This window comes from Malaclemys terrapin, chromosome 7 (assembly GCF_027887155.1).
Source record: "Malaclemys terrapin pileata isolate rMalTer1 chromosome 7, rMalTer1.hap1, whole genome shotgun sequence".
Lineage (NCBI taxonomy): Eukaryota > Metazoa > Chordata > Testudines > Emydidae > Malaclemys > Malaclemys terrapin.
Window position 1 is genome coordinate 66232322 of NC_071511.1, and position 16340 is coordinate 66248661.

Genomic DNA, 16340 nt, shown 5'->3' on the forward strand with positions numbered 1-16340 from the left:
ATTATTTCAGTGTTGATAATGATAAATCATATTTATTATTGCAGCTGAACATTTCAGGCTCTATCCTGAGCCTTCTGATATTTGGCTTGTCTTGCAAAACAGCTGCTACGTGTGCACGCATTTCCCATCGGCTTCAACAGTATTTGGCCTTCATATTCAGATATGAACAACAATATTTTAAAATGTCTACAGAAGCATAATACAGGATCCTACAATGTTTTACAGCTCTCTCTATCCAGGAGACACTTCACCTGTGGCTGAAGTGAAGTCATCTGCATGATAGAATGCAGCAGCTGTTTTACAGCATACAGTTCTAAATCACAGTTTAGGGCAGAAAGTGAGGAACACCTCTGTATATAACAAACTTCTGTTAGAATTTATGTAGGCAGAATGTATTTAATCAAAAAAAGGAATTTAGTGAGTTAACTGAGTTAACTGTTCTAACTCTTGCAAAAGTGCTAAAAGATGATTAGTAACCACAAGTGGTCAGCACCTTGGTTTTACATCTTATCTGAAAGATTATAATACAAAAATATTATGAAAAGCTTTCTTTTTCCACATTTGATTTTATTTACAGAATAATTTTAATATATAGCACCTATGAGCATCGCTGATGGAAATAGTTTTTGTTGGTGCTGGCTAGAATTCCACACAATTTTTGTATGTATGGCCTATCACAATGGGCTTTAATGCTAGGTGTGTCTGGTTACAAGTTATACTTAAGTGCATGATTAGCATGGAACATTTTGTTCCATTATTAATTATTCTTAATGCTTATCAGATACATTTTCCTCCCTCTTTCTTTTTCTGTTTTTAGGTTATGGGGTTAATTTTGCACATTGTATCCATTTAAAAACACCACCACCAACAATAAAGCTTCCAGGTGTAATTTCAGGTCTAGTATAGCTGAAGGCAACTGCATTGAAGTCAATAAAATAATATCCATTCATTCCAGTTTGGCCCACAAATTTTATACAATGATACTTTTTGGACACCAGTAGTATTTTATACTATTAAATTGTCTTTAGGTTTATTAAATGAGACATGAGATATCAGATGTGCCTGATTACTGCATGCTCAAGAATAGGGTGGGACACATGAAACAATTTATTTTGAGGCCTTTGATGATTTTTAAATTAAAAGAATTGTTTAGTGATAAACCAGTTTGGGTTAATCAACTGAGTAAAACTGAAAGGCAGCCACATAAGTAAGCTGGATTTGAAGGGCTTTATAGTAATCAGAACAGGAGATTTACGGATGCCTGCATATTCATGTAAATAATTACAAAGATGATGAGCATCTAATTTGGGAGGAAAGTTTGGCACCAGACAAATGTTGTTATGAACAAAGGGGTCAAGTCCTAAGCCAGCTTTAAATGGAACACATTTAATTAATGCATCTCCCCTTCACTTACAGTTCTGGAGCCTTAAAATTCCCACCACTCCCGAAGGGGATTTGAACCTTTATCCAAAGCCTACTGAAGTCATTGCGAGTCCTTCTATTGACTTCAATGGGCTTTGGATAAGATTCTTTGTGTTCTGCAAGGAGATTTTAATACACTGAGTTTCTGTAACAATTACACTTTCTCTCTGCAGGACCAGTGGCATTTTAAGGCTACAGGACTGTAGTTTCTCTTTGTGTGTATTAAACTAGTTTCATTATTTTAAGAAGAAAAACTACATTGGCTACATGCTCACACAGTTCCAGGCAGATCTTAAGCCAGTTCCAGAGTCATTTAGGATCTCTTTCAATATGAAAGGTTGACTAATGAGCACAGTTTAAAGGTTTTAAAGGGTTGCAGAGCCTGCTGGTTGTCATGAACCTGTGCACATCTGAAGGGTCTATTTATTCACCAACAGTAGGGTGATGTACATGGGTTCATTGCTCATTAAGGGTAATAAACTCCACCTGAGTTACACACCCTCAAATACGTGATGATGAATCAATAGGGAAAGAGAAGGGGGATTTTAAAGTGGAACTGAACTTCTAGTATTTAAAAATAATTACTAGAACATTAGTTCAATATCTTAGCTGGTGTATTTTCATGCATGTTAAAAAGTTAATCCCTTTGCTGCTGTGAAACATGGCACAGTCCCTTTGGTGCTTCAAGGTGATTAACTAATGCGCATAGTAGTAGCTAATGTGCATTCTGCTTCCCATACCAAGTATGTTCAGCCACACAAAAGCAGTTAAAATGGGAACAACACTGTTGTTAACTGAGGTATTTTAAACATCCTTCTAAAGGAATGCTTATGACAATGATATCCAGAGTGGAAAATCAATGTAAAAATGTTTTTGAAATCTAAGATTTTCATAATGATGAAGAACCATAATGATTATCTCTAAACTGCCATCTCCCTGTTGAGTATTTTGTTGGGCAAGTTATTTCTAATTTAATGAGACAATAAAGTAGGGATCCAGAATGAGGAAAGATGGATTATTTAAACAATGTGTAGATCTATCACTCTGCCTTTACATTTATAATCACTCAGTCCCTTGAATATTACAGGTATAAAAATGTATCAAGTGAAATATCCACAGATGATATCAAAGAGACATTTAAATTGATAAACCATTCACCAGAAATACAGGATGGAATGGGAATTTAGAAAACAAGAGATGACTATATATTTGTATGAGAAATAAGACCATATATTAGGAGGCACTTAGTTCACCAATGCAGCAGGTTCACCAATGAAACTAGTCACCAATTAAACTAATAATCACATTTACTAAAAGATGGAATAGCTGCATGGATGAGGTTCAAACATGACTTGACTCATGAATGTGCCTTAGAGTCTAGTGTCTTTAATGAAAATTACATCAGGGAAAAAAGTCAAAAGGGTTGTGTGTGTGTGTGTGTGTGTGTGTGTGTGTATACACATACATATATATAAAACATTTGCGTTTTGGTGTGTGCTATTCAAACCATAACTTCCATTCATTCTAATGGCATTATGAAAGGAGAAATTACCTCTGACTATGACTATAAACTGGAGAAGACAGACTACAGACAGGTTAAGTAGGTATTAAAGTCTTACCTTGTTTTTAGGATATTCAGAAACTGCAAAATTTCTGAAAACTGTATCAGTCTAAGGGCTCTTAAAAATCTTAAACCTGCATAAAAAGAGAATCAGACATAACTCCAGTGCACAGTGACCCATACTGTTATAACATCCGACTTATAATGGTAACAATCAATGAAATCAATGGTATGTAGCATACAGAATGTCAAATACCTTTGAAGTGTTCTTCCATATTTAATAGTCCCAAGATCTTGACCAGCTTTTTTCAGTTTAATTTAGATCTGTTTCTATACCCTACCAGAAATGCATACTTCAAGTATGAAGTTATCGTGTGGGAAATTTAAACAGCTATGATTACCTCAGAGCTAAGAAGAAAAAACTTTACTTAGCCTCAGTTGGTAGTCTTAGTGCCCATATTCCTCTCTTCTAGAATGGCTTACTATTGCAAATATAGATATATAGATACTCCTGAAAGCTCACAACTCCCCCAGTGCTTAGCAAAAACTAAGAGATTATGGGCAAGAGATCTGATAACCTGATTTTTGAAGAAAAAAAAAACCCAGACAGTGGATAGGCCTGATTAAATTGGTAATTCTTAATGACGTAAAATATTGTATTAGGTATAATGCTCCATATCCCCACCCCAAACTCTAAAACTTCAGACAGAGATATGTAGTTACCTTGTACTGTGGCTTTAAAAAAGGTAAAACTACTGCATTTGCCTTCAAGCAGGTTGCAATTACAGTAAATGACTGAACTTTGGTTCTTAGAAAAATAATATTTATAAAGAGATAGCATTGAGTTGTTGAAATCAGGTTGCTTGGATAACAATTCTCAGACAGCTGCAGGGCCAGACAGAGAGAGCGAGCGAGAGAGCAAGAGAAAATACCATAAAAGATTAAGGGCTTAAATTACTGAGAGACTTATGCTGGTACTAAACAATTTTGCTGCAGATCTTTGGCATATGAGTAAAGGTACATTGTGTATTTTATATATACAGCTTATAAAGTTAAACAGAAGGCTTTTGAGGATTTTTTTTTTTTAACTGCACAGTAGGGCCAAGAGTTACATAAAAATTGCTTAATATGGTAGCTTGACCGCTAGGTTGGGCCTAGGGCACGTCAACTCATGCATCCTCCTTACTGACATGTTTAATTTAGTAACAACTAATAATCTCATTTAGCACATATACAGCACTTTCTATTTTCAAAGTGCTAACTAAGGATACAATGCTACAAAAACTTAACCACATGTACAACTTGACTCATAGCAGTTGACTCCAGTGGGACTACTCACAAAAGTGAAATTATACATGTGTTTGCAGAGTTAATTTTACAACACGCCAGTGAGGTAGTTACATATTATTATTCTTATCGTCATCATTATTTCCAAGTGATGCAAAGCAGTCTTAACGAGGTTGAAGATCTTATGTGTAAAATGGGCATAATAATACTTCATTGAGTACTTTACAAGCGTATAGTGAGAATTAATCAAGATTTGTAGAGTCACCTGAGATCTAGATTAAAAAAAAACCAATACAAAACTGTTCGATATTACTAAATTTTCCATATGATCCCAATTATCAAGTCAGTAGTTTAGGAACAGGTAACAAGAAAGCTAAGCTATATCATCCCGTTTCAAAAGAAAAGTCTGCTTCTTGGAGACAAAAATAACCAAAAGCTGCTAAGAAGGCTGGGAAAGGTTATGGTTAGCTCCAAAATCTTTATTTCCAACTCCTCACAGTGATTTTTACCTAGTTTAAATGGTCAGACAAAGGAGGCACAACACACCAAAGAGCAAATGGTTACAGTAAATTGTTTGCTGCAGCTGAAAAATCATTAGCAGTGAGGTTCTACAATTGCTATAGCCTACATCATTTTAAAAATGTTCCTTCAGGGAATACTACTTGAAAAAGAAAGTGAATGGGTTAGAGGCCAGTTTACTTAAAAACAGCACTGCTCAGGGTGACACAATCCTTGCATCTTTTTCATGAAGCCGTCTTTTTTGCGTAGTTATCAGTTTATTGCCAAGGTGAGTCTTTTGAAATGAAGGTGAAGCATCAAATCCCAGAAACTATATAGCATGTGCCATGAATGATATCCAAAGATGGTGAATAGGAATGCGGTAAAAATAACACTATCATCATGGCATCTGATATTTCCTCATCTGTGGACCTGAACCTAAAACACTAAAACAAACTTTTCAGAAGGTTCTGAAATACCTGTTTAGCTTCCTCAACCAACGTTTATTTTTCTTGCATCGCTGCACATCCAAACGGAAGCCAGGACAGGAAGTGCCATCATAATAAAAAGGCAGACTATCCTACATGTATTACTACCCTGACTGGAATCACGGAGGGAATTTTACAGCAACCTGCTCTGACAACATTTCCAGCTAATGCTTTCTGGAATTAATAGGTACACATATTAAGGATAAGCATGGGAAAACTAAGTCTTTTCAGTGCCCTTCTGAATGGAACTCAAAAGCTTTATACCTGTATTACTACTAGTGCTCCCAATTTATGCTGTTTATTTCTCTTGATTTTTACAAAAATTAATTGCTGATATTTTAGGAGAAAAAATATGTGTTATAAATATTCAAAAATGTTTTTGAATTATATAAAAAACTGCCTTCCTCTGAAACCCTGCACATTTGGTGAAAGTTTGGGACGCACCATTCAAACTGAGTTGGGACATCATCATTTTCCTCGGATAAAATTCCCCTACATGAAGCACATTTAATCAGAACAATTTAGGGAGGCTAAATACATCTTCCAAAATGGAACCAAACCACATGCCTATAGTGAAACACCCCTGTTGACCCTTGATGCCTGATATTGGAAGGTTTATGCTGATGTTTAAACTAAAATTTATATGTTAGGAAAAGTGAATATGCTTAAAAATGTTAATATTAGAGCTCTAACGCAAGAAGTGAAAAACAAAATGTATAAATAGTGGAAATAGACTTTGCAATAAATTTGAGGCCTAATGGAGGCTAGCAGTTAGCAAAAGGCCTAAATTCTTCACATAAGTGCTTGACCTAGAATTATAAGTTTTAACAATATGTATCTTGTGATAAACAAGTAAACAGCAAAGGAACTGTTGACCTGTGACCCCTGACTTATCTTGGAAGGTTTATGCTTAAAATCGAACTATAATCTAAATATTAGGGAAAGTTAAAATGCTTAAAGATGTTGATAATAAAAATAATTAAAGCTGTAATGCAAGTAAGGAAAACAAATGTAAAATTATGGTTATAGGCTTTACAAAAGTATGAGACCTACATACTGTAGTTGTTAGCCTATAGTGCTTGTCCTAAGGTTATAAGATTTTGTGATAAACAAGAAAACCACAGAAGGGCATTTTACACTTGAAATAATGGATTTGGGGGGGATTTTTGGTAAACGTATTAATGTGTTGGAAATATTGGGAAATTTATGATGCAAGTATCTTATGCTAGCAAACAGAACTTTAATTATGGTTCCCTGGAATGACAAACATGGGCAGAAGGCTGAGACCTAAATCAAATATGGTCCTGGATGTGTGTGTGGGGGAGTGGAGGGGGTAAGGAAAAAGGATACAAAAATACAGTCAGACCAGCCTCTGGTTGGGACACTGGGATGACAGGATGGTGGAAATCTGAAACATCATTCCCACTTACTTTTCCTAACATCTTTCCCTTCTCTGATGCTTCTGGGTGGTCTTCAGAAGGTTGTGACTATGCATAATGGTGACAGTTTCCCTACACTTGTTTTACTTGCATGTATTTAAGTACTAAATATAGTCCTCATGTCTGAGTGTGATTCACCAAACTCATCTTCTGTAATACATTTACATAGTCACCTGAGTAAACGAACCTGTTATTAGTTACTTGTGCATCTTGCACTCTAAATTAATCAAAGGCTACAGAACAGACTAAGCTTAAAATGATAGAGTTTTATGGGCTTTTGGAATATATATCCATGGAACAAACCCACATTTACATGTCAAAACCATTGTGAAATGCATTGACATAAATTGGTCATACCAGCCGGAATCCCAACATTGGTCTCCGAGAATACCAAACGTGGGAAGGGGACTGAGACTTAATCAAATATGGTCCCAGACATGTGTGGGTGTAAGGGAAAGTGTATTGAAGAGTTCTATGCCCAGTCCTTAGTTGGGACATCACAATGACAGGACAGTGGAAACCTTATTGTCACTCCCATTTACAGTGCTTCTCCAGTTACTATGCTTTCCATCTTCATTCCAAATGATCTCCATAAGGTTGTGAGTATGCACATTGCAGGGCATTGTTTTGCTACACTTATCTTTATTTTTCTTTGCTTATAATTATACTTGCACCCTTGAATTTCAGTACTAAATAAGCAACAGGGCGTCCTGTGGCACCTTTAAGACTAACAGAAGTATTGGGAGCATAAGCTTTCGTGGGTAAGAACCTCACTTCTTTAGATGTCTGAAGAAGTGAGGTTCTTACCCACGAAAGCTTATGCTCCCAATACTTCTGTTAGTCTTAAAGGTGCCACAGGACCCTCTGTTGCTTTTTACAGATTCAGACTAACACGGCTACCCCTCTGATACTTGAGTACTAAATAAAGTCTTCATGTCTCTACATACATAAAAACATAACCTATGAGAGAAGATTGAAAATGGCCCTTGAGGATTTCCACCAGGATTTCAACAATTTCCAACCCACATCAACCTCAGCCTGGACCAGTCTACACAAGAGATCCACTTCCTGGACACTACAGTGCAAATAATTGATGGTCACATAAACACCATCCTCTACCGGAAACCTACTGACTGCTATACTTACCTACATGCCTCCAGCTTTCATCCAGACCACATCACATGATCCACAGTCTAAAGCTAATCTCTAAGATACAACCGCATTTGCTCCAATTCCTCAGACAGAAACAAACACCTACAGGATCTCTATCAAGTGTTTTTAAACTATAATACCCACCTGTTGAAGTGAAGAAACAGATTGACAGAGCCAAAAGGGTACACAGAAGTCACCTCTACAGTACAGGCCCAACAAAGAAAGTAACAGAACGCCACTAGCTGTCACCTTCAGCCCCCAACTAAAACCTCTCCAGTGCATCATCAAGTATCTACAACCTATCCTGAAGGACGATCCCTCACTCTCACAGACCCTGAGAGACAGGCCAGTCCTTGCTTATAGACAGCCCCCCAACCTGAAGCAAATACTCACCAGCAACTAGACACCACACAACAAAAACACTATCCCAGGAACCTGTCCCTGCAACAAACCCCGTTGCCAACTCTGTCCACATATCTATTCAAAGGACACCATCATAGGATCTAACCACATCAGCCACACCATCAGGGGCTCGTTCACCTGCACATCTACCAATGTGATATATGCCATCATGTGCCAGCAATGCCCCTCTGCCATGTATATTGGCCAAACCGGACAGTCTCTACGCAAAAGAATAAATGGACACAAATCTGACGTCAAGAATTATAACCTTAAAAAAAAAGTCAGAGAACACTTCAATCTCCCTGGTCACTCAATAATAGACTTGAAAGTGACAATTCTTCAACAAAAAAACTTCAAAAACCGACTCCAATGAGAAACTACAGAACTGGAATTAATTTGCAAACTGGACACCACAAATTAGGCCTGAATAAAGACTGGGAGTGGATGGGTCACTACAAAAGCTAATTTCCCCATGCTAATTTCCTCCTACTGTTACTCACACCTTCTTGTCAATTTTTGTAGTAGTAATCAGGGTGGCCCATTTCAAAAGTGATTTTTCCTCCTGTTGATAATAGCCCACTTCCCTTTAACTGAATTGTCTCGTTAGAACTGACCCCATACTTGGTAAGGCAACTCCCATCTTTTCATGTACTCTGTGTGTGCATGAGTGCATATATATATATGCCTACTGTATTTTCCACTCCATGCATCTGATGAAGTGGGTTTTAGCCCATGAAAACTTATGCCCAAATAAATTTGTTAGTCTCGAAGATGCCAAAAGTACTCCTCATTGTTTTTGAAAAAAATAGGTTTGTTTAGTTTGGAGAAGACTGAGAGGGGACACATGGTGAGAGTTTTCAAGTACATAAAAGGTTGTTACAAGGAAGAAGGAGAAAAATAATTCTCCTTAACCTCTGAAAATGGGACAAGAAGCAATGGGCTGAAATTGCAGCAAGGACAGTTTAGGATGGACATTAGGAAAAACTTCCTAACTGTTAGAGTGGTTAAGCACAGGAATAAATTACTCAGGGAAGTCATGGCATCTCTGTCATTGGAGATTTTTAAGAGCAGGTTAGACAAACACCTGTCAGGGATGGTCTAGATAATACTTAGTCCTGCCATGAGTACAAAGGACTGGAGTAGATGACCTCTCCAGGTCCCTTCCAATCCTAGGATTTTATGATTCACCAATCTTATATCCTGCACCAAACATTAAAGTTTGACACCTGAGTAAAAGAACCTCTTATTAGTGACTTTTGGATTTTGACCCCAAATGTATCACAGCCCCCACACCAATGGTCACAACTATAGCCTATGTGCTAGAAGAGTGACTGAAATCTGCTTCACTTGCTGTGTTCATCTGCTTCACTTGCATTGAGCGTTAGGGCTGCTGGATCCATGGAATCATTTCTAATGAACCTGCTGGCTCACTTCTGGGCACTTTGTTAATTCTTCAGTGAACATCCAACCAGTTGAATGCTCTATAATCCCTCCAGACTAGGAAAAGGAAGTACTGCCAGAGTCAGAGGGCCCTGGCTCAGGAGGGAGCAGGAGCAGAAGACTGTAGGCAGCATCCTGGGAGCTGACTATGGTGAGAAGACTGGACAGTTTGGGAGCTGGGACTGAAGGGCTGACAGCTAGGCTGGGAAGCAGCCTTTTGCTGGTAAATGGGCCAGCAGCAGTCACAACAGATGGGTACTCGGCAATGGCCTATAAACAAGAGGGGCTGTGCAAATCAGTCTGAACAAGATCGACAAAAGTACTGAACTCTGGCAGGGACATCTGCAGGCCCATGAATGATTGCCTCTGGGAGAAGGGTGGCCTGGAGTCAGCAATCCTGACAGTAGGCTGTGGGAGCCCCACCTGCCCACTCCCGTGAGAGGCTGAGCTAGGAACTGTTGGTGCATCTTGTGTTTGTACCTTAAAGTCTACAATAACAGCAACATTTATTTCTGGTAGCTTTTAATGAAACAACTGTTTGTCATCATCAGACTCTGTGAGTGTTTATGGGGACGTACCTAGGCCTACAACCTGAAGGACCTAGTGCTGGAAACACCTAGAGCACTTACCTCAGAGCATGTAGAACCAAACATAGACAGGTCTTGCATACCCCAGCACTCAAAATGACTCCCTGCAGTGGGGATGGTTACACTGGATCCAGAGGGTGTGCAAATAACTCATCATGGGTCTGAAATGGACTGGAGGACCATCCCTGGCTGCTCTGCATTAGAGTGAATTTTACCCCTTGATAGTAGAATTAACTAGTTAAACTGAGACCAAAGAAAAAGGGGAAATCCCATTCTTAAATTACTACTGTTGAAAGGGGTAAATGTGTTTTGGGATGTAAAGCATTTGAGCATTAACTGCTCTATCCTGTGCAGTAAATAACATTCATTTGGAAAGACTGAAGTAATTCAGAGGTTTCAATCCTTTCTTCAAATAGACTTCAAAGAGCAGCTGCTGGAAATGAACTTTAAGAGGCAGACTCAGATTAAATGAGTTTGCCATGAGTAGATGATTGCCAGTATGATCTTGTGCTTAGCAAGGAGATGATGAACGGACTGAGGATGCCCTCAAGGGAGAGCCCATAGACCACTTCATTCTGCTGCTGTATTAATGACATGCCAAAAGCGTGCTCACAATCAAAGATGCTTCTTTGAGAGAGGACACGGTAATCCTTTACTCACACTGATCAGTCTGCCATAGTACCGAGACTGTTGTCAGAAACAAAATGGGCTGAATTACTCAGTGGCTTGATGAAAAAAATCAGCTTACTATCAGTCCAGACCCAGCAAAACCTGTTCTGCTTACATTTGGTTTAATTTGCTGATAAGTCTAATTTAAGTCACAGTAATAGGTGCATACTCCATGAAGTGCCACTCAGCTCTGAAAAATAACTGCATAAAACTAGTAACATGATGCTCCCTATTTATTGTCTCTTACTGATCCCATGTCAAATTCTCTCAGTTGATAGTTAAAAAGATGATTTCTCTGTCAGCCCTACAAATTCACCAGGGATCTGAAATTCAAGCCATGTTCTTTATGACTTGTACATCAACAGTAATAAAGATTCTGTAATAGGGACTTATTGTTAACAATACTTCTGAAGGTATAACAAACAGAAAGGAATCTATCTTGCTCTCCCACAGCCGTATCAGCTCTGCATATAACAACAGGAAGTTTTGTGGCTTTACCTAGCAAAAACTATCTGGGAAATTATTCTGTCTCTGTAGTGATGCATTATCTTATTACTTCATAATATGGAATAACTGCTAAATTGCCTTGTTTGTATGATGAATAATCTCTATATATTCTGTTTAAATCACTATTTATTTCAGTAAACTCCATTCTGATTTCAGATTGATTCTGTGCATCAGATATTTAATTTGGATCCTGCTCCTGCCTGGTTAAGTTAATGACTCACATCATCCAGAAGAGCACTCCAAATGCTTTCCTTTGAATTCATTCTCCTTTATTCAAGTGATGAATTTTATGTTGGAGTCTTCTACATGTGAACTGACTTGAGCAGAAACATAGGGTATCTACTGCAATATAATTTGTGATTAATCTTTCCCTACCTTTAAAAAAAATATATCCCAAAACTGCCTCTCTTATCTAGAGAACACAATGCATAAAGCCTATAGTCTAATAGTGTAGATTTACTCCAGAAAGTGACTCTGTTAAACTGGCATTTTCTTACTCAACACATCTGTTCTCTGTGTGTAATCATAGTGATCTCTGCTTCCTTTAGTGATTAAACTAAGTCTTTATGATTTTCACAACGCCCAACCCTGCAGATCCAACACAAAAGAGAGAATGAACTGGATTCTACTCCTTCTTGTGCACCATTAAGAGGATTCTTTACATTAGAAAAGTTGCACTGGTTAACTAAACTGAATTTAAATCCATCTAGTTAAAGCGGTGCAAACTCCTAATATTGACACATTTAAACTGGTGTAATCCTCACTTCAACTGCTTTGTTTAAATTGATAATTTACTGACACAAGCTAACTTGATTTAAACAAGGGTTAAACCAGTTTAAGTATGTTTACATTTGCACAGGTTTAACTAGATCAATGGATAATGATCAATCAGTACAAATTTCTAATACGGACAAGCCCTGTACTCCAAGCAATTCCACATGCACCAAATTATTGACCACAGGGGGGTTGTACATATGTCACTCGGGGCATATTTTGACCTTCAGAACTTTTACAATAGAATGACGGTGATGATGTGCAGATGGAAAGAACCCAGCTTGACTTGCAGATCCCAGGATGAACATGCAGGGCTGATAGCCAGAAATAAACATCATTTGAGTTGTAAACTGAGCATAGAAATCACAGATCTGCAATAAACATGGAACTCCACAATGCCACTTTACAAAGAGAACCACACTTCAAAACACAAAACACATACAATAATAAAAACCCTCCTCTTGGATGAGGGATTTGTACCCCCTGGGTAGGGTTTTACCCAACAGCCTTTCAGTCCTGCAGCTACTGTATATCTCATTGGAAGTTCTAAAACAGGTGATGGCTGCAGGATTAGGCTACCAGGGGACACCAACTGTAAAGTGGATTACTGAGGTGTTTTTGCAGGTTGTTCCCAGCTGGAGGTATGTCCAGGGCAGAGTTAATAGATTCATACATTTTTAGGGAAGAAGGGACCATTGTGATAATCAGGCCAGACTTTCAGTAGTTCCTGCATGAAGTCCAATAACATCTGGATTCAGTTCTACCTAATTCCTCATTTGGGCACCTAGTATATCACATGAATACTTTCCTACTGTAGACTAAAGTGATACTTGCATAGCTAACCGGGTGGTTGTGAGGATTAACCAGTTGTTTGCAGAGAGTTTTGAAGGTATAAAGCACTATGTGAGTGCTACATTCTATTATTTTTACTGGATGGGTATGTATTTACACACCATGTGTGGTGGGTTCACGGGGTTGAGGGAAGTACTATATTTTAGTTTAGAAAAATTAGGTATTTACATGTTTTTAAAAAGGTTGTTCAGGAGTTAGATTGGTGCTTTTAATATAATGAAGTGAATAAAAACCAATTATGAATTAAATATTCTAAGTAATAAGAAATGCAGCTATCCTGGCCTACATCTTCAAAAGTGTCCAATGATTTTGATTGCCCAATTCAGGACATCGTAAAGGAGCCTGATTTTCAGAGGGCAGGTGCTTTTTTTTTTTTTCCTCTTCCCCTGAAAATCAGGGCCCTTCAAATTATCTGAAGTTGGGAACCCAAAAACCAAGGCAACAAAATCACTAAGGCACCTTAAAATTCAGGCCACTAATCTCTCAAACTGATTACTAAAATACACATTTGGAAAGTAGACAATGGAGGCCAAATTTCCAAAGGAACCTGAAACAGTCTCTAACTGTACACAAGCCATCAATGGCAGGTGTAAGGGATGGAAGGCAGACATCCAATTGTTAGTTTTGTACAAAATTACAGGCCTTTAAAAAAACCTGACCATAAGTAAAGTTTTCAATCTCCAGAATTGACATGGGAGAATTCTTTTTTTTCTGATCGGAGATACACACTTCACTTATTTGCTTAGAGGTTGAGCTCCGGTCCCACTAAGCCATTCAGTTCAGTGAAGTCCCAGGCACTCAAGTTTTTGTCAGTGATATGTCCAGTGTGCTTAGAAACTGAATTGCTGCATCACAAACGGACTGCTTCAAAGTCCACTGAAGCCAATGGGAGCCTGTCAATTGATTTCAGTGCATGATAGATCAAACCTCGTAAAGGTCCCTTCCTGTGAGAGGTGAACACTCAACATTTCTGCATCTATGCTTGAGAGCTGGAAGGCAGTTACATTAAAATAGAAAATGCATGGCTGATATGCAAAGTGGTTTCAGTAGCAAAGAAAAATATGTTTGCCCCAGAAAGTTTACTTGCAAAACAAACAGCGTAAATTTAAGTCTTAGACTCCATTAAATTTCTAAAAGATGCAGTAACTACATTCTCCACATATCATTCAAGCACTGATGCAATCTGCTCTACAAAATTAATGATTTCAAGCGGATTAGTAAACAGCATCAATCAGGATTACTCAAAGGTTACAAATCCCAACAAAGGGAACTCCTCTTCAGCATCAATGTAATTTGCAAAGGAGAACACAGGGAAATCCCCACAGATAAACTATTCATTGGCATAAAAAACTAGTCAGGGGATTTTAAAAAGCCACAATTGGGAGTGGGGTGCCTAACTCCCCCTGATTTTCCCATGTTCTGCAGGTAAAATACCCATTTATTTCGGTGGGATTTTGTCTGTATGTAGATTGCAGGCTTAGACATGAAATTATTTTCCATCAAGGTTCTGCATTTTCCCTTTTTCATGCATTTTTTTTTTTTTTTGTAGTTTGCGTGATCATTTTCCAAATATATTGGGACACACTATTTACTTCAGTCCACAGCATCAAGGCCTTGGCATAACACTTCCATTTCCTGCTTCCCACACTTTGAGGAGCTTCACAACTGAGTTGTTCCTTCAGTATAATCTAACCTTCCTCCAGAAGTTTTTGTGTTCGTGATTTTTTAACTATATGGTTATTAGTGTTCTCACAAGGTTTGCCATTTTATTTCTGACACTGGTCAAATACTAAAAATCCAGTTATGCTCTTATTCATCAAAAGAATTACATATTTTTCCAATATTTGACCAGCTCTAGAATAAGCCAAATAATATCTTCAGTGAAATTAATTAATCATCAAATATATTAACCAATGACTAATTCTATCCTTTCTGGGAAACCAGATATGATCTGGTCTGATAATTATATAACACAATGACCATGAACCTCAGAGACTAGCCTCCCTCTGGGTAATGAGCTTTTCCAGGATGCAAAGCCTCTAGATAGGTTCCCCAAATCCTGAATCTCCCACCTTGCTTTGTAGAATCACATAGGATCCTCCCTGGAGGATCCGGGTCAAAAAGAGAACAGAGAACTGTGATATGGAGAAAAAGGCACAATAAAGTGGGGGTATGTACGCCCAGGGTCTGCTCTTGCATGGAAGCAAAGATGGAACTAACAACAACAAAAGCAAGAAGAAGATAGACCCAGAACATTTTGCTTATACTTCTCTGCTTGGCAGTGTTGTATAAGTGTATAACAATCCAGAGCTTTACAGAGCGTGGAAAAATTGGATCAAGGGCATTAGATAGTTCTAAATCTGCAAAGGTTGGACATCGGTGTTTTCAGACGGTGCGGCACAAAATTTTTCTTTATTAAAGCTCTCTGCTGCACACATCTGAAGTCTTCTTTCCCCACACTCACATCCATTAAAACAATAAGGGCAATTTTAATAATAACCAGAATAATTGCCAAATAACTCCCTTATTGTAGAATATTATATCCTGTCTCTAAACAATTTTGGAGTGCATTAAAAGTCATTTTCAGATGAACACTTAACCCCTTTACAGACAGCATTTTACATCTCATCCGGAAATGCATATTGCATAATTGGCCTTTAAGAAGAGTATTTCTGTTGGAAGCTAACTAAAATCTGTAGCCTTGCAAATGCACTACTTGAAGTTGAAAAATTTACCATAAAAAGCTTCTCCTTAGGGAAGGATTATATTAGCACCATGTGCAGGATCACAGAAAAATCATCCAGAGTTTTCAAGCAGAAAGTTTAAGAGCTGGACCTTACCCCAGTAGGCGCCGACCCTATAACAAGACACCAAGGAGTGTCGAAAAGTGTGTTGTTCCTCTTTTTCAGGGACACTATGTCCAGCTTTGACCCGGTATCCATTTTGGAACAGTTCTCCTAGAGACTTTTTACGCCGCCTGGTTGTTCTGTAAGTCTCAGTCCGAGTGCCCCCAGTGGGGTTGTGGTAGACTAATATCTTGCTGGGTATCATGACTACGAAGCTTCAGGATCAGTAAAGGCTGAGCGTAGACAAAACTGTATTCCACTCTCCATTCACAGCATGCCCTGATAGCAAAGATAAGTATATCTTTACCCTTCCTTTTTCTAATTCAGTACCAAATGGGAGAGACTGATGAGAAAAGTTCTTTCTTTAATACCACTTCTATCTGGAAGCAGATCAGTTTTGTTAGTCAGAAGATAAT

At 38.2% G+C, this 16340-nt stretch overlaps 1 protein-coding gene across 6 annotated transcripts in view; it reads right to left on the bottom strand.

Moving 5' to 3' along the window:
* Window positions 1–16340, bottom strand: part of KCNMA1 (potassium calcium-activated channel subfamily M alpha 1) — an 879212-nt gene that overhangs the window by 241972 nt on the left and 620900 nt on the right. For all 6 annotated transcript variants that reach the window (XM_054034181.1, XM_054034180.1, XM_054034184.1 and 3 more), the window contains exon 6: window positions 3042–3117. In XM_054034181.1, the coding sequence (XP_053890156.1) occupies window positions 3042–3117 (76 nt within the window). The remainder of the gene's footprint in view (window positions 1–3041; window positions 3118–16340) is intronic.